This window comes from Bactrocera dorsalis, chromosome 6, assembly GCF_023373825.1.
Source record: "Bactrocera dorsalis isolate Fly_Bdor chromosome 6, ASM2337382v1, whole genome shotgun sequence".
NCBI classification, from domain to species: Eukaryota; Metazoa; Arthropoda; class Insecta; order Diptera; family Tephritidae; genus Bactrocera; species Bactrocera dorsalis.
In genome coordinates this window covers 40,451,301-40,476,315 of record NC_064308.1, presented here as the reverse complement: position 1 = coordinate 40,476,315, position 25,015 = coordinate 40,451,301, and the positions used below count along the sequence as shown (strand labels likewise).

The window sequence follows — 25,015 nt, the reverse complement described above, 5'->3', positions numbered from 1 at the left end:
GCAGCTTACTATTGCAAGAACACATGCTTATAAGTAATAGATGAATTTTGTGACAATCGGCCGCCACCTCTTCGGAAAAAATACCCACTTTGCCCGTGTCAATATGTCTTCGGAAAATATTTTTCAATGTGTTCTCCGTGTCAATAGAGTTAATCTCGATTACTTTCCTTCCATGTATTATTTGAACTTCAGTTTGGTGACTATATATGTACGAGTACTTATTGACAATTTCTTCTTTTATGAAGAAATGTTCTAACAGCTCCTCTTCTGCGGAATGTATTTTATCTGACATTTCTAAATTGGATTCTTTGTCATTGCTTTTGTCGATTTTTTGAGAGTTATCAATCCGACTTAAAAAATCTGCTACTACAATATTTTTCCCTTTCTGATACTCGTATTCCATTTCATAATTGAACTCTTGCAGTTTCAATAGCCACCTTCGGTGACGTTGTGAAAACTCCCTACCTTTATATTTAAAAACTCTACCAGGCTATGATCAGTTATAATTTTAAATTTTGTGCCATATAATAGGCTATTGAATATGTATATAATGACTTGAAATTCTTTATCTGTTGTAGCGTATTTCTGTTCATGGTTATTTAACGTTCTGCTAATGTAGCACACTGGCTGAACTTGTTAAGAAAGCACTGCGCCTATTGCGTAATCACTTGTTTTTTTTTAAGCACTTTATAATTGGATAGACTACTTTCGAATAGTCTTTAATAAATTTCCAATAATACCCTGTAGCTTCCAAAAAACCTTTAAGCTGTCTCTCGGTTTTCGGAAGTTCCAACTCTTTTATTTTCTGTATTAGGTTTAATTCCATCTTTTTTTAAAGTATGCCCTAAAAATTTCGTTTCTTTTTTTAGAAAGCTACACTTGCTTGTCTGAATTTTTAAATTGTGATTCGCTAAAACCGCGAAAATTTTTTCAAGTGATAGAATATGCTCTTCTAAGGACTTGGAAAAGACCAGAATATCATCCAGATAGACAACACAAATTTTGTTTATGAATATGGGGCATTTTTAAGCCCAATATCCATACATTCCTGCCGGAGTAACGAAAGCTGTCTTTTCGATGTCCCTTTCTGCCATTAATATTTGGTGATAACCTTTGGCTAAATCAATGGTGCTAAAGTATTGCGCTTTGCCCAATTTATCCAAAATCCCATCAATATTTTGCAGAGGGTATTTGTCATCGACAGTCAGTTGGTTAAGTCTCCTATAGTCAACCCCTAATCTATATTATTGAATATTTGAACCCTCCGTTTTCTTTGGTACAATTAAAATAGGTGAGCTATACCTGCTCCTACTTTTTCGAGTTATTCTCTGACTTTCTAACTCATAAATTTGCTTTCTTACCTCTTCCTGGTGTTTTGGAGGTAGTCTATAGATTATTGAATTTATCTGCTGGTTGGTTGTGATCTTAATCTCATGTACCACCGTTTTTGTGTTGGTGAGATTATCGCCCTCTTTGTAAAATAATTTGTAGAATCGGTTTAATAGAATTTCAATCTTGATTTTTTCATCTGATTTTAGATGATCAAGAATGATGCTCTTTACTTCGCTTATCTCCAATGAATAAGCTTGCTCCTGTATCGTTTTCATGTAGAATGGAAGATTCGCACCATTTTTTAAAATTACTGTCATATTTTCGACACCAATTGTTTCAACATTTTTAAAAATGAACTCATTTCCTATCAATAAATCATATGGTTTATTAAAATCCATTAATAACCATCTCATTCTGGCGTTTTCCGGATTTTTGAATTCTTTTGATGTTTCAATTATTCCGTTTAAAGTATTTATCATAGAGCTTTCACTTTCAAGCACTGGCAATTAAAATTTTTCAAAACTAGATTTTTTCATTATTCTTATGGTTGGGCCTGAGTCAACCAGAGCATAAAATTGTTTTCCAAAAATCGTTAATACAATTATAATTTTATTTTCTCAAGATTCCAAGGCTAATTTGTAAGAAACTCTTCGTTCGTATTGGATTCTTGTAGATCACCTCTTCTACTCATTGCGTCCACGTCCATGGGTTCACGTCCCCTTCTCTGAAATTGTTGTTTACTATTTTCCGAGCTTCTTTGCTGTCTCGAGTAATTAAAATAGTTTTGATTAGCTTGAGTTTGCCTTGAATAATTTTGATGACTTTGTCCCGATGGCTGTCTTGTATGATTATTTTGTTGTCCATAGGAACTCATTTGATGTTTTCCAGATTGTGGACGATACTGTTGTTCTGAGGAATTTTGGTTTTTTAAACAATAACGTCATGAGAAGCTTTGATTTTGTTGTGAGCGATATTGCCCCGAAAGTGGTCTGTTTTGATAAGTGGTATGTTCCCTTTGTCCCGAATGAAAATTTTTATGGTTAATACTATTATTTCTGGTATTAACATGAAAATTGGTTTCCTTTAATTTTAGATGAGGATTTAAATTGCCTTCATCCAAACCAGTAAATTTATAAATTTTATTTGTTATGTCAGTCAATGATGTGATTGGTTGCACTGTATATGCAAATTTCCCTGCTGCTAATTGTTTTATTCGCTGAATTAGCATTCCCGAAAAAATTTCTTTCACAGTGTTACAATTTTCACTGGTGCACTACATTCTGTTATATTATCTATTATTTCTGCTGTATACCCTAAGTTCCGAAATTTCTTTCGTGATCTTTTGTGCGTCTGTAATGATGCCTTAGCTTAGCTTTACAGCTAACCCAATCTTGAGGTGGGTTTGTTTGCACAAAATTTTTTGCTGAACCACCGATTTTTAGATCATAGATCATCTCAAAAAATATTTCTTCCTGCCCATAGTCTCTCCGTACTCTGTCAATTGCCTCAATGAAGGATGGCAATTTTTTTACATTCCCTTCGAAGAAAGCTAAATATTGTAAATCATTTCCTATTCTTTGCCTAATTGACAATTGGTTATTGGCTGCATTTTGCGCAGTTATTTGAGTTAAAGATGCTTCGTAATGATATGTGTTCTGCCATTATACTTGGTGTGTTTTTAAATTTAATTTAATTCAGATTAAGATTAATTATTATTATTATTTGTTTTTTTTTTCCAAATCACAACTTATAAAATAATTGCTTTTGGCAAAATGCTTTTGTATAATTGTATATTCTGAAGTTAATTAGTTTAAGCGAGAATAGGTGTATATATTTTTAAATTTTAATATTTTTTGTACCTTACTGTTGTTGCTGATGTCTTTGATGATGATATTGATTGTTGCTACTGTTACTGTTTTTCTTGCTTTTGCTGCTACTCCTGTTGTTGCTTTTATTGTCTTTGCTGCTACTTCTGTTGTTGTTCTTGTTGTCTTTGCTTCTACTCCTGTTGTTGTTATTCTTGCCTTTGTTTCTCTTGTTTTACGCAAAATTCTTGGTTAGTTTTTAATTAATTTTCTAAGATAATAATAATAGCTGTCATACAAACTGAACGATCGGAATCTAGTGCTGGTAGGGAAAACTTTTGCATTTGACAAGATATATTCACGAAATTTTTTACAGACTATTTTCTAAGACAACAATGTAATCTCTGAAGAAATTGTTCAGTTCGGTTAACTATAGCATATAGCTGTCATACAAACTGAATGATAGGAATCAAATGCTTACATGGGAAACTTCCTCATTTGACGATATAGGTATCTTCACGAAATTTGGTATGAGTTAACTATAGCATATAGCTGTCGTACAAACTGAATGATCGGAATCAAATGCTTGCATGGGAAACTTCCTCATTTGACGATATAGGTATCTTCACGAAATTTGGTATGAGTTATTTTTCATAGAAATAATGTAATATCGGAAGAAATTGTTCAGATCGGCTCACTATAGCACATAGCCATACAAACTGAACGATCTGAATCAAGGGCTTTTATGGAAAACTTTTGCATTTGAAGTGGTATCTTCACAAAATTTGACATGGATTACTGTTCAAGGTAATAACATAATCTCCGAAAAAATTGTTCAGATCGGATTACAATAACATATAGCTTCCATACAAGCTGGACACATAGTTACCTAAAGAAATGCACCTGTGAAGGGTATATTAGCTTCGGTGCAGCCGAAGTTGACGTTTTTTCTAGTTTTTCTATTGTTTTAATGTTTTTTTTATCTTTGTTTGCTGAAAAAGAATTGTTTCACCTTTCAATTTGATCACAGTAGGTTATTACTGCTTCTTTATTTATTCATTATTATTTTATCTCATTTAGCGATCCCGGCCCTTCTAGGCGAATATTCAGCCTAGCAATCTTTGCTGAGTCCAGTAGCGGGGCGATGCTGTAGCGCTTTTGGACGACGCCTGGTTGGTTCAACGTGGTGCGAACGCCATTGATCGGCAGAAACACATTCCTGCGTCCCATGCGTGTGCGACAGGCAGTTGAGGCAGTGCTCATGTGCCTGGGCAACACGCTGACGTTGTGTCGGTGTTAGCTCCTTAAATAGTCCACAGTGCTGTAGTCCATGTTTCCGGCGACATAGCGGGCATCGGATGCGACGCGGCTCGACTTGGCTTGCTCGTGAGCCACTACCAGAAGCGGCAGTCGATACAGTAGCATTGGTAGGGCGGAGCGGAGGAGTAGGCCCAGTACGTGCCCCGTTGGTTGCCGACCGAACAGTTGGTGTTGGGACTGTAGGCATGTCCACGTCCATCTTGATCTCTGTAAAAAATTGTATTTGAATATACATGGTAGTATATAAATAGAATGTGATTGTGCCACGTTATGTGGCATGACTGGGTCGTCGTATTGACCGACCATTTTTTTGTAATTTTTATTGTTATTTTTAAGGGATTGTTGCGGGTTGCGGTTTTATTGGTTTATTTTCATTTGTGTTTCGGCATTATTTATTATCGGATTTTCGCTACTATCCGCGGTTGGTAGAAAGCATAATTTAACTAGTGGTCTGGTTAGTATTCTGCTTTGAGTACGGAGATCAACTACCCGGATGTGAGCCGTAAGGGAGCTTTTCTATACGGCCCAGTCGCCACTCGGTAGGTGGGAGACAATCGTCGTTAATCAGTACACAATCTCCAAGCTTTGGCGCATTTTCTGATGTTTTCCATCGATACCTCTTGTGGAGGTCCTTTAAATAGTCTTCTTTCCATCTGCGACTGAAATTATGATGGAGAATTTTAATTCTCTCCCATAGATTTAATAAGGATAGCGACGCTACGCCTGGCTCAGGTGTGGCTAGAATGGGTGCTCCTTTGAGAAAGTGCTCTGGGTTAGGGCTGTGAGATCTGAGGGATCTTGCGAAAGTGTTGTTAGTGGCCGTGAAATGAGAACGACTTCAATGCGAATTAATAGTGTTGTAAATTCTTCGTAATTAAATTTGTAGTTTCCAGCTACCCTTTTTAAGTGGGATTTGAAGCTTTTTACAGCTGAATCCCATAAACCACCTATATGAGGAGCTCTTGGGGGGATAAATTGCCAATTAATGCCTTCGGGAGCGTACTTTTGTACAATCTCAGGGGAGACTTGTTTAATAAAGTCCACAAACTGTTTTTCTGTGGCTCTTTGAGCCCCGATAAAGGTTCTTCCATTGTCACTCATAAGTTTGGACGGAAAACCGCGTCGTCCGACGAAGCGAGCAAATGCCGCGAGAAAATCCTCTTTTGTCAGATTAGTACATAGCTCGAGGTGCACTGCTTTTGTCGTAAAACAGACAAAGACAGCCACGTAGCCTTTCATTAGTGTGGGAGGCCTTAGCATGGGCGCCTTTATCTGAAAAAGCCCAGCAAAATCAACACCTGTAATGGTATGTGTATATACTTGAGTAGCAATGTTGTATGTTGAAACTTCTCTGGTATTATTAGAGGATGGCGTTCGTTATATGTCAGGCTTGAGTTAGCAAGCCGACTATTAGCACGAAGCAGACCTTTCGTATCCAGAAATGGATTTAGTACTAAGAGTGAGCTCCTTTTGTCAATCGGCTTCGATTCTCTTAGTAGTGACATCTCGCAGCTGAAGTGGCGTGCTTGAGTAGATGCGATAAGAGCGACCTTTGCTTTTTGTAAGGCTAGGTGCGTCATTGTATGGCCTTGGGGGTATACTGTGCGTATTCCCTTAATTCTAAGTTTTAGTCGCTCTATGAATTTTAGCATGTAAGCGATTACGCTGAGGGCTCGAGGGTATGATGAAAATCGCTCAAGGTTGTCAGTATCATCCAATATCGTGCGAAAAAAGTCGATTTTTCGACTTTCGGGGGCAATTATATTGCGTATGGGTGATCGTGGCCAAGAATTGGGGGATTTTATTAACCATCGAGGGCCATTCCACCAAAGAGTGGTGGTTGCAAGGTGCAGAGGCTTGCACCCCCTTGTACCTAGGTCAGCAGGATTTTCATCACTGGCCACGTGTCACCAAATGGCTGATCCCACTAGGTCAAGGCTTTGAGACGTTCGATTGAAAATATACGTCTTCCATGCATGTGGAGGTTTTTCTAACCAGGCTAATACAATTTCGGAATCAGACCAGAGATACAATTTATATTTAGTCATATTTAGATGCGTTTGCACCATGGATACTAGTTTGGCTAGTGGTAGCGCACCACATAGTTCCAGTCGTGGCAGACGTATTGTTTTTGGCGGAGCCACCTTTGGCTTGGCTACCATTAGGTGACTGGTGGTCGCAGTGTCAGATTGTGTGCGCACATAGATGGTGGCACAATTTGCCTTTTCAGAGGCATCACAGAAGCCATGTAGTTCGACTTTGTGCTCTGGGGCATAATTTATCCATCGTTGGATTTGTATCTATGAGATATCATTCAGATTACCCGCGAACTGGGACCACTTTTCTAAACGAATTGCTTTCACTTGTTCATACCAGTCAGTTCCGTCTAGCCACAATTCTTGTATTAGAATTTTTGCTTGTATCATAATTGGCATAATTTATCCATCGTGGGATTTGTATCTGTAAGATATCATACAGATTACCCGCGAACTGAGACCACTTTTCTATACGAAGTGGTTTCACTTGTTCATACCAGTCAGTTCCGTCTAGCCACAATTCTTGTATTAGAATTTTTGCTTGTATCATAATTGGCACAAGCCATCCTGCGGGGTCAAAAAGTTTTGCCACCGAGAATAGAATTTGCCTCTTTGTTATAGCTGATAGTGCGAATATTGACCCATTAGTGTATGAAAACTGGTCAGATATCGCATTCCATTGTATCCCCAAAGTTTTTGTTGTGCTTTCCTTTTCGAATTTAAGGAAATTAGTGTCTAATAGATTTTCTTTAGGTATGTCCTTTAAAATATTAGGGTGGTTCACCGTTATCTTTTTCAACGGAAACCCTGCTGTATTGAGCGCTTGTGTCACTTGTGCTAGTAACTCATATGCCTTTGGAAGATTGTGGCTTCCAGACAGAATGTCGTCTACATACGTTTGTGTTTTCAACACTTGTGTTGCCAGAGGAAATTCTGACTTTGTGTCTTCTGCCAATTCATGGAGTGTCATTTAGGGAATTCCCCGAACTTGATGATTTTGATGCATTAAAGACAACTCTTACCTTTGTGGTTCTTTTGTCTGGCTTAATTATTGCATGATGTGGCAGGTAAAATGAATAGTATTTACCTTTTATAATTTCTTCGCCAGGGCTGACTTCCTCCATGTGGTCTAAAACACTATCGTATTCTGGTTTTAGCTCGCCTTTTTTAAGTAAGTTTTTTCCATACTTAAAAACTGTTGAATAGCAGAGGTACGAGAGTGACCTAAGGCGAGTGTGTGGGGAATTTCTGGCTTTAGTGGTAGTCGTACGACGTACCGGCCATTATCTAATCGAGTAGTTGTGGATTTGTAAAAATCCTCACAATGTCGATCTTCTGGGGTTGTGATTGATATGGGGGGAAGTTCTTCTAACTCCCAAAATTTCTTCAGTTAAATATTGAGGTACTCGTTTGAGACTTCCTCAACTTGAGTTGTCATTGTTGTGGCTGGTTCTCCAACTAGTCCGCTTAGGACCCAACCGAAAATGTTTTTTTTGCGCCAGAAGTGTTTTTGTAATTTTCTCAACACCTTCGAGAATAATTTGTGGTATGAGATCGCTGCCTAATAGAATATATATTTGAGCGGGAGTGTTGCAGTTGGGGTCTGCTAACTTATGGTGTGAAACCTTTTGTCAATGCTTGCTATTTATATAATAGCTGGGTAGCATATTGGTTAATTGCGGTAAAGAGGGTAATGGAGCAGATTTAATTCGAATTTTGAACAACTCTTCCAATATTTCAATGTCGGCCAGTTTTGTTGGCAACTGCAGCCTGTTTTGTGTCCTAGACGCTAAAAATGATCGTTGTGATCCTCGGTCTATTAAAGCTCTGAGTTTAAACAGTTCTCCCCGGTGTTCGATGGAGACAACTGCTGTGGGTAATAGTACCCTACTGTGATTTTCGCTATGTAGCGTTTGGGTTTTTAACGCCTTTGAGCAGCATGGTACTTCTTGGCAGTTTTCTGAATTTGTTGTTGCAACTAAACCTGTTGCTCTTTTTTTGCGTTTGCTTCTATTTAAATTATTGTGGCTACTTGATTGGGGTCTATTGAAGCTTCTATTGTGGTCGTTTTGAACGTTTTTTGTTCTGACTAGTTTTTTATCTACCCTTTCTGCAATTTCATATTGGGTAGTAAGAAATTCTTTCATTTGCTGCCACGTTATGCACTTTCTTCGCGATGAGAGCGATTGCTCTCACAAAAGTAATGATTTTTCTGGTAATGCAACTGTGCATATATTTACCAGAATGGTTTCCCAGTTATTTGTGAGAATATTCTGTGTCGATGAAACCAACAAACAATTTAAAACAGTGGATTGAAGCTTTATGAATTCTTCACTGGTTTCTTTCTGAATTTTTGGTAAATTCATTAGTAACGTCACTTGCTTGTCGACCAATATTCTCTCCCAAACAAAACTAAAATTTTCGTCATTGAGAGGGAACTGTTTGACTATTACGCCTGCTTGACCTTTGGTTTTGTATCTGAGGTGATACAATTTCTGCGCTTGTGGTAATTTAGGATGGTTTATGTACACGACCGCAAACATGTCCCGGAAGGACGGCCACTGTTCATAACCACCATGAAATATATGTGTCGCTTTAAGGTGAATACCTGAACTTGCCTCTTGGGCTTGTCTCTGTGGCAGCTCTACTCTCGTTTGTGGAGTATGTTCAATTGATTTGATTAGTTTTAGTTGATCAGAGATCATGGCTTTTGTCTCTTCGAATTGGTCTAAGCAATTTTCGTATTTGGCGTAAGCCGAGGATTAGAAATTTTCTGGTAGATCTGAGTCGTCAGATTCTACGATTGCGTCATATGCCACTTGGAGACGTGTCCAGAAGTTCTCAAGATTTTCTTTTTTAATCTCTAATACCGATTTAGAATTGTCTTGAATCGGTGAAAATGAGAATCGAGTGCAGTATCGAATTAGACTGTCACTCTTGGAAATAAATTTGGTGTATGAAATATCTTTCACCCTTTTTTGTTTTGTAGCACCTTGCTTTGAGCGTGTAGCATCTGCAGGTGTACACGGACTTTTTTCTTCTGAAGTCATCTTTGGAACTTTTAGCAACTGAGTTGAGCTCATTTAAAAGATGTATAGAATAAATCAAAACGTCTTAGTGAAAACTAGACTCGTAGATGTTTAGAAAAAGTTTCGTATATGAAATGTTGAATAGAAGACTCTTTTGTATGTAAGATCTATGTTGAGTCTGAGCTCATTTAAAAGATGTATAGAATAAATCAAAACGTCTTAGTGAAAACTAGACTTGTAGATGTCTAGAAAAAGTTTCGTATATGAAATGTTGGATAGAAGACTCTTTTGTATGTAAAAGTTCCAAAAAAAATCAATAAAACCAATGGCTTTTTGATAAACCGAAATTTCAAAAATATTTTCGTATATACATACGAGGGCTGTCCGATAAATAACCGACCTAACCATGATGCACGCTCTGGCCGCCGAGCGCAGTTTTAAGTTGAGGAAACAAAAAAAAATCGCTTGGTGCTAGATCCGGTGAATAAGGTGGATGGTCAAGCAGTTCGAACCGCAATTAGTGGATTTTCGCCATAGCGACTGTTGAGGTGTGAGATGGTGCGTTGTCTTGGTGGAACAAGACTTTCTTTTTTTGCAAATGTGGCCGATTTTTCGAAATTTCTTCCTTTAGCTTGTCCAATAATGATGCGTAGTATGCTCCTGTTATAGTTTTTCTTTTTTCAAGATAGTCGATAAAAATAATTCCATGGCTGTCCCAAAAAACACTCGCCATCACTTTCCCAGCCGAATACACAGCTTTAGGTTTTTTTGGGGCTGGTTCCCCCTTTTCAATCCACTGTTTAGATTGGTTTGTTGTTTCGGGCGTATAATGATGAATCCAAGTTTCGTCTACAGTTATCAATCGGCGCCAAAACTCGGTCTTATTGCCTCTAAACTGAGCCAACAGAGCGCTGGAAATGTTCATACGCGCACGTTTGTGGTCTAGCGTAAGCAAACGCGGCACCCAACGCGCGGACAGCTTTCTCATCCCCAAATCTTGGTTTAATATGTGACAAACAGTTTCTTTTGACATCTTCATAATCTCAGCTATTTCCCTAACTTTAATCCGGCGGTCGTCTAGTACCAATTGATGAACTTTAGCGATGTTATCGTTAGTGGTTACAGTTTTTGGACGCCCAGGACGTTCATCATCTTCCAAGCTCCTGCGACCACGTTTAAATTTAGCTGCCCAAAATGTTACGGTGGTAAACGATGGTGCAGAGTCACCATACACAGAGTCCAACTCATCTTTGATTTGTGAAGGCGTATTGCCTTTCAAAAATAAAAATTTAATTACAGCTCGATATTCAATTTTTTCCATTTTGGGGAAATCACCGAAATAGACTCACAAAAACGACTGTCAACAGATAATTGCGCAAGATAAATTTCTGAAATTTTGGCGAGTAGCTATTATAATATGCACAATTTGAAGTAGAAACTTTTTTTTCAGATGTGCCGCTAGCTTCACGTTGAGGTCGGTTATTTATCGGCCAGCCCTCGTACATATATGTTTTTATATGATTAGACGAGAACTCTTTTAAGTAAATAAGAGTTTCGAACGAACTTGATATGGCAAGAAGCCTTACGTATTTGAAAGTATGTGTAATCGCGAACTCTTTTTAGTTTATAAGAGCTTTGAACGAAATGTTTAGACGTGAAATCTTTTAAGTAAATAAGAGTTTTCCAAATCAAATAAAATATTACACGTATATAGAATATCGCTAAATTTGATTTAATTATTTATAGTTCACCAGAAATAGTTATTTTATATGTTTTATTTTTCTATATACATTTGTTTTATTGTATATATATTTTATGTCCAAATGTTCTATAGGGTATACCTATGGGTGGATATTTTATTTATTATGTGCGAATGAGCGCTCGTTTTAGAGATCACTGCACTTTGTACATATGCATGTACATATGTTTCATATATGTGGATCTCAATCCCTTTACATAGTTACTATTCATATTAAATTTATTTATCTATATATAGAGATCCACAATGTTAATGTACGAGTACTTAACGTATAATACCCACTCTGCTAAGAATGTTAATATGATATCGTATGTTAAGCTAGGGTATAAATAATGATGTTTCGTTAGACTAAAGATGCATTAAAAAGAATTACTTTAGCGGTTTGACGCTTCGTCTTAAACTTAAATAAATACTATTAAATAAAAAAGTGGTTTGTTACTTTGGCGGGTTTTACTGGCCTTAAATTAAAATATAACTCTGAACGTCGGTTTTCAACCGGATTAGAGAAAAATATAACTGGCGACGAGGATGGGACATGGATAGAAAGTTCCACATCCAGTGATTACGAATTTCTCGCAAACGAAATTTTTTTTTTTTAATATTACTAAATATAATATTAAGAAATGTGAAAATAAATATACGGCAAAATCAAACAAATAGAATAAAAACTATAGAAGTGCTAAACTAATTTTTTGTAAAACGAACATTCATATATTAACTTCATTACAACAAATTGGGAAACTTTAAAATAAAACTGCTGTAAAATCAAAAAAAAAAAACATTATTGTGCAAAGTGATTATATATTACAAAAAACAGAACATTAGCACCGCTGTTAATGATTAAAATTACAAAAATAACAAAGGTACTAAACCAAAATTACATACAAAATAAAATCCCCAACTTCGCTAATGAACATTAAGTGGACGGATCAAAAAATAAAAATATCTTTCTTCTACAGTTCCGAAAAAAAACAAAATACACATATTAACACTTAACGGCAAAATTCAACAAAGTTCACGAAAAATAAAAGAAAAGTAAAACCCGCCAAATTAACAAACCACTTTTTTATTTAATAGTATTTATTTAAGTTTAAGACGAAGTGTCAAACCGCTAAACCGCTTATCTCATTTAGCCAGATACCATGACTTAAATCTATTACAATCTATTACAGGATAGTTTTTGGATTATGTTACAATGTGCTTCCTTGTTTAGTAATATGGGTGTAGTACAATTGTCTTCCTTTTCCTGTTTACTATGAATTTGCTTAAATTGTTTTTACAGTTTCGTACAAGAGGTAATTATTGCTACATATAGTGACTAAGTTGTCTAATTGTAAATTGCCTTGTTTATACATTAAAGATGTTAGTTTGAAAGTTTTGCATAATTTGTTTATGATTGGATATTTATATATTACAATAAAGCTGCATCGACGCAGAAAGAGCCTATTTTGAAGTTTTTAAAGAACTGTAACGATTGTTCAATAAATTATTTTTAAATCGACTTAGTCTTTTTACTTTCCGGACAAACCCTATGTATATAGAGGAAATATGATATGTTTATATTGAGACATAGTCATTTTTGGCGATAATGAGTAATCTCATATAAGAAAATACAGAAAAAATTTTTCAAACATTACAAATTTCAAATATGAAGGTTCGACTCGACCAAAGCATTGAAACAAGAAGTGCAATTTTTGCAACTATAGATTTTTTTTGCTAAAATTTCTTCAAAAATTATCTAAGAATCAGTCTTATCATGAACTTTACGTGAACGCCGTTCCCAATGAAAAATTTCCCAAATTTCGTATTCCCTAACCGTAAATGTATTTGATTTCATGTGAAATCATAAAATTCGTGCACAAAGTCATTGAGAGGGAAGAAAATTTCATTGAAATGTAAGCATTGTTGCGCCAAGCGACATCTTTGTAACTCTAAAACTAAATATAAGAAAATGAAATATTAAATTATTATAATGAAAAATGAAATTGAAATTATAAATATTGAATTGTACAAAATAGCATACTTACCTTAATAATACATTTATATTACCTTCATTTATTACTTACCTTAATTCATCTACTACAATATTTAACGAAAGATAATTACTTACCCCTTGTATTTACATTACCACTAGCTTAAGCCGTTAGTTTTAAGATTTAGGCTAAGCAATTCCAAGAACGGAACAAATGAATTATTGTATTAAAAACCTAGAAAGTGAACGGACGTGTTTTCTTTATCGGAATATTTTCTTTTCGTGACAGGCAATTAGGCTTCAAATTATTCGCGCATTCCCAGTAAAGATTTTTTCGCATCTCAAAAACGCTTGAGATTTTTCATGGCGCCCGAGCAGGGACTAAGTGCGTGGATTTAGTAAATTTTTTCTAAAAGTGCCATCTAATCGTGTTAGTACTAACTTTCGTTATCGTAACTAATTGCCTGTCAACTCGTTTCGTTTTCGGCCTTTCGACAAGTGAAGTGAAAACAAATTAAACCTGAAAAAAAACAAACAATAAAATAACAAATTCAAATACAGAAATATCGGTCTATGTATATACATAGCCTAAATACATATAAAAAAGGCTAAGTGAGAAAGCTTAAGTTAAACATACATACTACATAAAAAACAAAAAATAATAATAATCATATACATACATATATATTTGTAAAGTGGAGTGCATAAATTTACTTACCTCAACCTAAAAGAGCAAAAAAAAGGAGTTATTGTGGAGTGCGTGCACATACATATATACATACAGTATTATAAATACATAGTGTGTGTTGCTAAATGTTCGTGTGACAATTTCACCTAATATCCAAACCAGAGAAAAAATAAGAAGAAAAGGTGGTACAGTGCAAGGTGAATTATTCATGCGGTACAGTGGTGGGCGCAAATAAAAGCTCAAACGGTTTTGCCCTAAAAAAGTAATAATAATAATTGCGTTACAGTTTAAAAAAAAAATTGTGTAACAGTTTTATAAACTGTTTAAAGTGCCGCTTAGTGGAAAAACCGGTAAGCTTAAAACCGTTGTACTTAAAACCGTTGCTGTCACCACCGTTGCCACCGTTGCTATCATCAGTCGCTGCTACCATCACTTGCTGCTGCCATCAAGTCGCTGCTACCATCAATCGCTGCTGCCATTATTCATTGCTGCCATCAGTCGCTGCCACCATCAATCGCTGCTTCCATCACTCGCTGCTGCCATCAAGCCGCTGCTACCATCGTCGCTGCTGCTGCCATCGTCGCTGCTACCATCAAACCGCTGCCGTCGTGGGAATGAGCTGCCACTGCATTCTCTGCAAAAGGAACGTAAGCGCCGGCAAACAGCCGACGCACCAGGTAACGAGTGCGATTTACTGAAAGCAGTGCAAAAAAAAGGCATACAACAAAACAAGTGCACTTTCAGTTTTTGGCTCTCCCTTTTCACTTTATATCATATTGATTTATTATATTGCCTTGTATTTAATATACAAACATATACATATATATATACATATCTTAATATATGCTCAGACATATACGAATTCAAAGTGAACAAGGGATTTTGGGATTTTGCGGTAGCCCTTTATTTTGAAATAAAGGTGAACAATTCTTAATTGCAAATTAAATTATTATATTTTTCGCAATTTTTTCGATCCGCGTTTGCATTTATCGGTCGTTTTTTCGCAATTTTCGTCGATTTTCGTTCGGACATTTTCCGATTAAATTACTTTTTTGTGCTATTGCTCATTATGCGCATTTATCGGTTTGGTTTTCGTATACTTGGGAATCGATATTATTTTTTTTTCGTTTTCGTCACCGATTCCAAATATATTTGTTGCCAACTTTTATTGCTATTAGTTTGGCTTTCGTATATTTGGGAATCAACATTTATTTTTCGTTTTCGTTATCGATTCTCAGTACATCTGTTGCCAACCGTTATTGTCTTTAGATCCAATAGAATTGGAATGTCGTTTAGATATATTAAATTCACATAGTGAAAAATTAATGAAATGCCAATCAAAGATTGAAGAAATTGATGAGGACGACATGGCCCGAGGGGAGTTAGAGGACATAATCGTTGAAACAAAGTCCATAATTAAGTCAATTTTATCGAAAAATAAAAGTTCACTTGCCGAAACATCTTTTGTAGCTTCTCACAGCTCAAGACTCCCTAAAATGAATTTGCCGAAATTCAAGGGAGAATATTCAAAATTCAAAAATTTTATAAGTTTGTTCGAGAGCTTGGTTCATAATGATCCAAATATCCCAGATATTGAAAAATTTAACCATTTGGTTAATAGTCTATCTGGAGAGGCTTTGGAAACAGTTAAAGCGTTTCAGATGTCGGATGAAAATTACCCGAAAGCGTTGGCAAGTCTCAAAAAAGTTTATGATAATAAATGTTTGATATTTTTCAATACAATATCTAAACTTTTTGAGCTGCCAACAATCCCAAAGCCTTCTGCGCCTTCCCTGCGTTCAATGATTGACGAAGTGTCAGCGGTATATGATTCATTGCTATCGCTGGACGATGAAAAACAAATAACGAACGCAATAATCATACACATTGTAATGACAAAGGTTGACCCTGCCACCCGATCGAAATGGGAAGAAGCGCTTGACTATGACAAACTGCCACTGTGGAAGGACTGTGAAGCCACCCTAAATAGGAGATACCAGCAACTATCAGCGGAAGGAGCAGCACACTCTAGGACGAAGCCCATACCTACAAGCAATGCGCATCATGGGAAACAACAACATATGGACAGGACCAAATCGGCGCTGGTTGCTGCAAATACGAGGCAGCCTCTTTGCCAACAGTGCAAATCGAGGGATCACCATTTGACTGCCTGCCCCACCTTCAAGGCACTTCCGGTGCAGCAGAGGTTCGAGTTCGTGAAATCGGTGCCCTTATGCATAAATTGTTTGCGTAAGGGTCACACGGTTTCCAAATGCAGAGCGGATCGTTGCCGCATATGCAATCGATCCCATCACTCGCTGTTGCACCAGTATCCAGTGTCCTTCCCCGCTGTACCTCATCGGCAACCATCAACCACACATGCCATGCATACAGCAAGTATGCCGGATCGGGTCATGTTGGCAACAGCAGTAATTCTAGTGATGACCAGCTGCGGAGATTACCTGCCTGCGAGAGCCTTGCTGGGCTCAGGCTCCCAGGTCAACTTTATGACGGAGGACTTGGCGCAAAAGTTGCGGATTCGACGTCAGCATAAAACATTAAGTGTAATAGGAATTGACAATTCCAATTCAAAAGTGGGGTCAACACTAAGCGCGTTTGTCAAGTCGCGGTTAAATAATTTTGAATTTTCGGCGGAATTCTGGGTAATGCGATGCATTTCGGCAAATCATCCAGACCATAACATCAATGCCATTAAGGCTGGAAAATTCCGCACAATATTGAATTGGCGGACCCAGAATTCCACAAATCTTAAAAAGTGGATATCCTTTTGGGTGCTGAAACATTTTTCGAGCTTTTAGCTGTTGGTCAAATTAAAAATGGTCCTAACCAACCAACTCTTCAGAAAACCCTTTTAGGATGGATTGTATCTGGCAAATACGCCAGTAATATAAGTTCTCCTCCCAGATTACATAGCACATTATGCCAAGCTGAAGAAGACTTAACGTCAATCGATTCAGTAGTCCAAAAATTTTGGGCTCTAAAAGAATTACCTCCTGATTCTAATGGCATTAAATTCACACAAGAGCAACAACAGTGTGAACAATTTTTCGTAAATACAGCTCAAGTATTACCTGCAGGACGGCTTCAAGTCAGATCGCCTTTTAAAGCTGACCGTAAGTTACTCGGTCACTCCTGTGAAACCGCAGTTCGGCGGTTTCAGGCCCTGGAGAGAAGGACATTAAAAGATCCAGAACTTCGCAAAATGTATCTGGACTTTATGAATGAATATAGAGCCTTGGGTCACATGAGCCCAACGAACAATAAGATCCCGAATGAGCCACACTACTTCATTCCGCATCAATGCGTTTTAAGGCCCGAGAGCACAACAACCAAATTACGTGTTGTATTTGATGCTTCGAGTCGATCTTCAACTCAAATAGCGTTGAATGAACTTTTGATGGTAAGTCCAACCATCCAAGAAGAGTTATACTCAACTCTTCTTCGTTTTCGCTTACATAAGTATGCATTAACAGCGGACATTACTAAAATGTACCGTCAAATAATTATGCATGAAGAAGACAGAAATTGTCAGCTTATTGTGTGGAGAAAGCATCCTTCTGAGCAAATTCAAATTTTTCGTCTTAACACCGTAACATACGGCACTGCGCCTGCTCCATTTCTCGCAACACGGTGTTTGCAAATGCTCAGTGATGCCAATACAATGAAATACCCACTCGGTTCATTGGCCATCAAAAGAGACTTTTATGTTGATGATTTATTAACAGGGTCCGAAAATTTTGAGTCTCTAGATCTTTTGAGAAGTGAGGTAATTAAAATATTAAACTCGGCAGGCTTCTCCTTAACGAAGTGGTTTTCGAACCACCCTAAATTTTTCGACAGTGATTGCACTAAAAAGTCATTAAGCTTCAATGACAAAAGTTCCACAAAAACGTTGGGAATCCATTGGTTGCCGAAAGAGGATTTGTTTCGATTTGTTTTAGATGACAATTTTAATGATCTGCGAGCCACTAAAAGAAACATATTATCAGTTTCTGCTCGCCTTTTTGATCCTCTTGGATTACTAGCCCCACTAGTTACCAAAGCAAAAATCTTATTGCAAGAGCTTTGGATCCAAAAACTAGATTGGGATGAGTCGATTCCATTGCGCCTTGACACTAGCTGGCAGAACTTTAAAGCCAACCTAATGCAGCTCTCATCGATAAGCATTCCTCGTTACGTAAACGTTGAGTCGAGTGCCATCTGCCAAATACATGGCTTCTCCGACGCCTCAATAAGGGCATACGGATGCTGCATATACATACGAAGCCAATCTGCTAGTGGTATTAAATGCATGCTGCTTACTGCAAAGTCTAGAGTGGCTCCGCTGAAGACCAAATCTCTTCCGCGTCTTGAGCTCTCGGCAACACATCTTCTTTCGAAATTATGGTCAAGAGTAGCGCCTATGTTGAGTCGACATTTCGAAAATATTACATTTTGGACAGACTCCGAAATCGTTTTACATTGGATTAAAACACATCCATCTTCACTGCAAACCTTCGTCGCAAACAGAGTGTCCGAAATCCAAGAGTTGACTGATAAAGTACATTGGCGACATGTGCCAACGAAACAAAATCCTGCGTATCAAGTGTCTCGGGGTTGTAACGTGGATGAATTGAATAATTCGATATGGTTTGGCGGTCCACAGTTCCTCCTAGAAGACCCTGCATTATGGCCAATAAATAACCACTTCCAGCTCTCACCAGAAGACGAAGAATTAGAGAAGAAGAAAAATACATTTACATTAATTTCGACTGCTGAGAAAAACTCAATATTGGACCTTATTGAAAAATTCTCTTCTCATAAAAAATTGCTTCGTGTGGTCGCATATACGAGTATATTACGATGGATCAGGCGACCACCAAAATCTTCCAGGGGCCAAGATCTGAGTTCAGAAGAGCTAAACTTGAGCTTTCTAAAAATTGCACAGGTGGTCCAATATTCAGAATTTTCGGATGTTATTCAAAAATTGCATAAAGGCACCACCCTACCCGCAAACTTGCAAAAACTCAACCCCTTTTTGCATGAGTACTCGGATATGTCGCTGTCATTCAAATTAATCCGAGGAGGAGGTCGCTTATTAAATGCACCTCTCCCATACGATGCCAAATTTCCGCTTTTTTTAAATAAAAGTTCGCACTTCGTTATAACGTACTTACGGTTCCTGCATATTCGAAATCACCACGCTGGGGCTAAAGCGTTGGGTGCGCTTCTTCGAGAACGCATATGGCTAATTAATGCCCGAGAAGCTGCAGTAGAACCGTAAGAAACTGTATACATTGTTTTCATTACAAGCCGAAGTTGCAAAACTAAATAATGGGAAATTTGCCAGTCGAAAGACTTCGAGCACTACGACCCTTTCTTATATGTGGCGTAGATTTTTGTGGTCCGATATACACAACTTTAAAAATACGCGGTCGACCACCCGTAAAAACATATATTGCAGTTTTCGTTTGCTTTACTTCCAAAGCAGTTCATTTAGAATTAGTTTCAGACCTGTCAACTAATTCATTTATTTTCGCCCTAAAAAGGTTCCCCAGAAGATGTTCAGCGACAACGCAACCAACTTCGTCGGCGCCGATCGCAAGCTGCGCGAGCTGAAAGAGGCGTTTCTGGTCCAGGCAACGGAACTGAAGGTATTCGCCGCAGAAGAAGGGTTCAGCTTCACCTTTATACCACCGCAGGCGCCGCACTTCGGCGAATTATGGGAGGCCGCGGTGAAGTCCGCCAAACATCTCATCGTTCGCGCAATCGGCAACGTGCTCCTCACAGTAGAGGAGCTATCAACACTGTTGGCCGAAGTGGAGGCAATTGTCAATTCTCGACCCCTAACACCTCTGAACCAGGACCCCAACGACGGCGAAGGCAACTTGTTTGCTGTCTCAAGCAACAGTTTTGGCGACAGTGGTCCAAAACATACCTGACGGGTCTTCAGGAGCGCACCAAATGGTTACATCCGAAACGGAATCTGCAGCCCGGCGACCTCGTCCTCGTACACGAAGACAACACACCACCGCAGCAGTGGGTAACAGGACGAGTCGTCGCAACCGTCGAAGGGCAAGACGGCAAGGTGCGAGTCGCAGACGTAACAACGAAGGCGGGCACAATTAAGCGCCCCATACATAAACTCGGATTACTGCCCATGGATATTGAAGGATCCTGATCCTGTCAAGGCGGCCGGTGTTGCGCGAAGCGACATCTCTGTAACTCTAAAACTAAATATAAGAAAATGAAATATTAAATTATTATAATGAAAAATGAAATTGAAATTATAAATATTGAATTGTACAAAATAGCATACTTACCTTAATAATACATTTATATTACCTTCATTTATTACTTACCTTAATTCATCTACTACAATATTTAACGAAAGATAATTACTTACCCCTTGTATTTACATTACCACTAGCTTAAGCCGTTAGTTTTAAGATTTAGGCTAAGCAATTCCAAGAACGGAACAAATGAAATATTGTATTAAAAACCTAGAAAGTGAACGGACGTGTTTTCTTTATCGGAATATTTTCTTTTCGTGACAGGCAATTAGGCTTCAAATTATTCGCGCATTCCCAGTAAAGATACAAAAAAAAATATGTGCTAACTTAAGTAAGAGTCTACAATTACGGAGTGAACACTACAGAGAAAAAGAGAAGAAGTAAAGAATTTAAAAGAAGGCATTACAAATTTTGAAAGAAATCAAGATTTACTAACAGGAACAAAACGTCACAACGTAGAGATTAGACGACTTTGGCGTTGACACCGCTTACGCGATTATAGTCGTTTCTTCTTTTCGCTACGTGGCGCCAGTTGGATATTCCAAGCAAAGACAGTCGTTCTCCACTTGGTCCTTCCAACGGAGTGGAGGGCTGCCTCTTCATCGAATACTTTCAGAGCTGGAGTGCTTTCGTCCATCCGGACAGCATGACCCAGCCAGCGTAGCCGCTGTCTTTTAATTCGCTGAACTATGTCAATGTCGCCGTATATCTCGTACAGCTCATCGTTCCATCGCATGCGATATTCGCTGTGGTCAACGCGCAAAGGGCCGTAAATCTTTCGCAGAACTTTTCTCCTGAAAACTCTCAACATCAACTCATCAGTAGTTGTTATCGTCCTGCATCATATAGCATGACGGGAATTATGAGTGACTTATGGAATTTGGTTTTTGTTCGTCGAGAGAGGACTTTACTTACTTGCCTACTCAGTCCGAAGTAGCACCTGTTGGCAAGAGTTATCCTGCGTTGGATTTCCAGGCTAACATTGTTGGTGGTGTTTACACTGGTTCCAAGATAGACGAAATTATCTACGACTTCAAAGTTATGACTGTCAACAGTGACGTGAGAGCCAAGTCGCGAGTGCGAGGACTGTTTGATTGATGACAGGAGATATTTCGTCTTGCTCTTGTTCACTACCAGACCCATTTGCTTTGCTTCCTTGTTCAGTATGGAGAAAGCAGAACTAACGGCGCGGGTGTTGAAGCTGATGATATCAATATCATTGGCATACGTCAGAAGCTGTACACTCTCATAAAAGATTGTACCTGCTCGATTAAGCTCTGCAGCTCGAATTATTTTCTCCAGCAGCAGATTGAGGAAGTCGCCCGATAGGGAGTCGCCTTGTCTGAAACCTCGTTTGGTATCGAACGGCTCGGAGAGGTACTTCCCGATCCTGACGGAGCTTTTGGTGTTGCTCAACGTCAGTTTACAAAGCCCTATAAGTTTTGCGGGGATACCAAATTCAGACATCGCGGCATAAAGGCAGTTCCTTTTCGTGCTGTCGAAAGCAGATTAAAATCGACGAAGAGGTGGTGTGTGTTGATTCTCCTTTCACGGGTCTTTTCCAAGATTTGGCGAATTCAGGTCGGTTGTTGATTTTCCAGGTCTAAAGCCACACTGATAAGGTCACATCAATTTGTTGACGGTGGGCTTTAATCTTTCACACACTACGCTCGATAGAACCTTATATGCGATGCTGAGGAGGCTGATCCCACGGTAGTTGGCGCAGATTGTGGGGTCTCCTTTTTATGAATTGGGCATAGCACACTTAAATTCCAATCGTTGGGCATGCTTTCGTCCGACCATATTTTACAAAGAAGCTGATGCATGCTCCTTATCAGTTCTTCGCCGTTGTGTTTGAATAGCTCGGCCAGCAATCCGTCGGCCCCTGCCGCTTTGTTGTTCTTCAGGCGGGCAATTGCTATTTGAACTTCTTCATGGTTGGGTAATGGAACGTCTGCTCCATTGTCATCGATTGGGGAATCGGGTTCGCCTTCTCCTTGTGTTATGTGTTCACTGCCATTCAGCAGGCTGGAGAAGTGTTCCCTCCATAATCTAAGTATGCTCTGGGCATCGGTGGATAGATCACCTTGGGGGTTCTACAGGAATATGCTCCGGTCTTGAAACCTTCTGTAAGCCGCCGCATCTTTTCGTAGAATTTTCGAGCATTACCCCTGTCGGCCAGCTTATCAAGCTCTTCGTACTCACGCATTTCGGCCTCTTTCTTCTTCTGTCTGCAAATGCGTCTCGCTTCCCTCTTCAACTCTCGGTATCTATCCCATCCCGCACGTGTTGTAGTCGATCGTAACGTTGCGGGGTAGGCAGCCTGTTTTCTCACCGCTGCGACACGGCACTCTTCGTCGTACCAGCTGTTCTTTTGCACTTTCCGAAAACCAATGGTTTCGGTTGCAGCTGTACGTAAGGAGTTTGAAATGCCGTTCCACAGTTCCCTTATACCGAGTTGTTGACGAGTGCTCTCAGAGAGCAGGAGTGCAAGCCGAGTAGAAAATCGTTCGGCTGTCTGTTGTGATTGTAGCTTCTCGACGTCGAACCTTCCTTGTGTTTGTTGGCGTACGTTTTTTGCTGCACAGAGGCGGGTGCGAATTTTGGCTGCAACAATATAGTGGTCCGAGTCGATGTTAGGACCTCGGCGCGCACGCACATCTAAAACACTGGAGACGTGTCTTCCGTCTATCACAACATGATCGATCTGGTTGGAGGTTTTTCGATCCGGAGACAGCCAGGTAGCTTGATGTATCTTCTTATGCTGGAATCTAGTACTACAGATAATCATATTTCGGGCCCCGGCGAAGTCGATCAGCCTCAACCCATTTGGGGATTTTTCCTCGTGGAGGCTGAATTTACCGACCGTAGTGCCAAAGATACCTTCTTTGCCCACCCTGGCGTTGAAGTCGCCAAGCACGATTTTGACATCGTGGCGGGGCATCTCTCATAAGTGCGCTCCAAGCACTCATAAAAAGCATCTTTGGTCACATCGTCCTTCTCTTCCGTCGGGGCGTGGGCGCAAATCAGCGATATGTTGAAGAACCTCGCTTTGATGAGGATTGTGGCTAGATGTTCATTCTCCGGAGTGAATGATAGTACTCGGCGACGGAGTCTCTCTCCCACCACGAATCCAACACCAAACTTGCGCTCTTTTATATGGCCACTGTAGTAGATGTCACAAGGACCTACTCGTCTCTGTCCTTGTCCCGTCCATCGCATTTCTTGGACGGCGGTGATGTCAGCCTTTATTTTCACGAGGACATCAACCAGCTGGGCAGCGGCACCTTCCCAATTAAGGGACCGGACATTCCAGGTGCATGCCCTTAGTTCGTAGTCCTTATTTCGTTTGCCATGGTCGTCATCTAAAGGGGGGTCTCTCATCCGAGGCTTATAGCTGATTTTCATTGGGGGTGTTTTTTTACGTGGCGGGTCCCAACCCCAGCGCACAACCCTATGCAAGGGATGTTTTGCCTTCTCACTTTAGCTCGCCTTCAAACGGATGTTCTTAGGCTACCCAGAGGATACTTGGTCAAAGACCGGAAGTCGTGAGCTGCTTGAGTCATATGTAAAAGAATCGTTTCTGGCCACTCCCAAGTGAATGGCGATCAGAGAACTTTCCTCACTTGCGTGAACTTCTACACATGACTCCATCCTCCTCAGAAATCTAGAAATAGAAAATAAGCTAGAACTTATAAAGATACAAATCGAAGTTCAAAAAATAAAAATATTGCCTGCAAAGAGAAGCTTAAGCATTATCTAGTAATGTTGTTTTACGGTGTACTATACCTATTCGTTGTTTTTAATTTTTCTTTTTCTGTAATTAATGAACTATATTTACTTTATTTTAACACATTTTATTTAAATTTTAATCAAATTAAAATGTTAATAAAATTAAGTATATTTATTTTAAAGAAAAATAATATCGTTTATTGAATGAAACTATTGATTTTAAAAGTTAAATGAAAAATATTTATATTTAAATTATCAAAGCATGTTTTAAAATTTATAATGAATTCCCAATAAGTGGTCTAACACGTCTAGCCTCATTGATATAGGAGGAGTTGGATTCGGTTTCATCAAACGGTATTGCTTCAAGAACTTCAGCCTGCCAAGATTCATTCCTAATAAAATGTGTGTCATCGCATCGGTAATTTATACAATTTAGGAGCGTAATTACACATCTCCATCGATTTTTTAGAACACCACAACATTATGGGCGAGTTAATATTCTTATCAAATAATAAATATATATTTTTTTAAGTCCAAATAAAGAGACTGTTTCTTTATTGATATCTATTAACACATTGCGATCGGGAAACGAGATTTCTCGTTCTTAAAAAAATTACGTAGATATCGGAAAACGAAATGTCTCACTTTTATTGATTTAGGTGATATGAAACAACACACGCTTGAGACACTAAAACCGACAAAAAGTTAAAAAACATCCCACAAGAGTATGTATAGTATGTAAAACACATGGAGTAAGGAGCGAAACACGATATGCAAATTCTGTGAAGTACCAATACACAAAGGAAGCTGTGTCACCACATATCATACCAAAAAACAGTACTGATAATAATTATGTACAACATCTAAAAATTTCAATACAAAATATTAATTAGAAAAATAATAACCGCAGTTTTAATTCACACACCGAAATAGTTTGATGCAAAAATCGCCCGATGGCAATGTGTTAATATCGATATCTATTTATATAGTATTTCTATAATGAGTTTGAGCTCTGTGATTGGTTAATATTATCTGCTGCTGTATGTAAA

General features: G+C 38.6%; 1 protein-coding gene across 2 annotated transcripts; it reads right to left on the bottom strand.

Moving 5' to 3' along the window:
* Positions 1-4,140: 4,140 nt before the first annotated feature.
* Positions 4,141-24,982, bottom strand: LOC125779408 (uncharacterized). 2 transcript variants are annotated; one of them, XM_049460760.1, is made up of 2 exons: positions 21,150-24,982; positions 4,141-4,664 (listed from the first exon to the last, which is right to left on the bottom strand). In XM_049460760.1, exon 1 carries the CDS (start codon positions 23,176-23,178, stop codon positions 22,255-22,257), a length of 924 nt encoding a protein of 307 aa, XP_049316717.1. In that variant the 5' UTR covers positions 23,179-24,982; the 3' UTR covers positions 4,141-4,664; positions 21,150-22,254. The 2 variants fall into 2 exon arrangements, with proteins under 2 accessions (XP_049316717.1, XP_049316716.1); XM_049460759.1 differs by lacking the exon at positions 4,141-4,664 and adding an exon at positions 20,453-21,070.
* Positions 24,983-25,015: the final 33 nt, after the last annotated feature.

Bases quoted from the DNA above. Each gene is read 5' to 3' on its own strand.
- LOC125779408 (XM_049460760.1), bottom strand. From the start codon at position 23,178: ATGCCCCGCCACGATGTCAAAATCGTGCTTGGCGACTTCAACGCCAGG.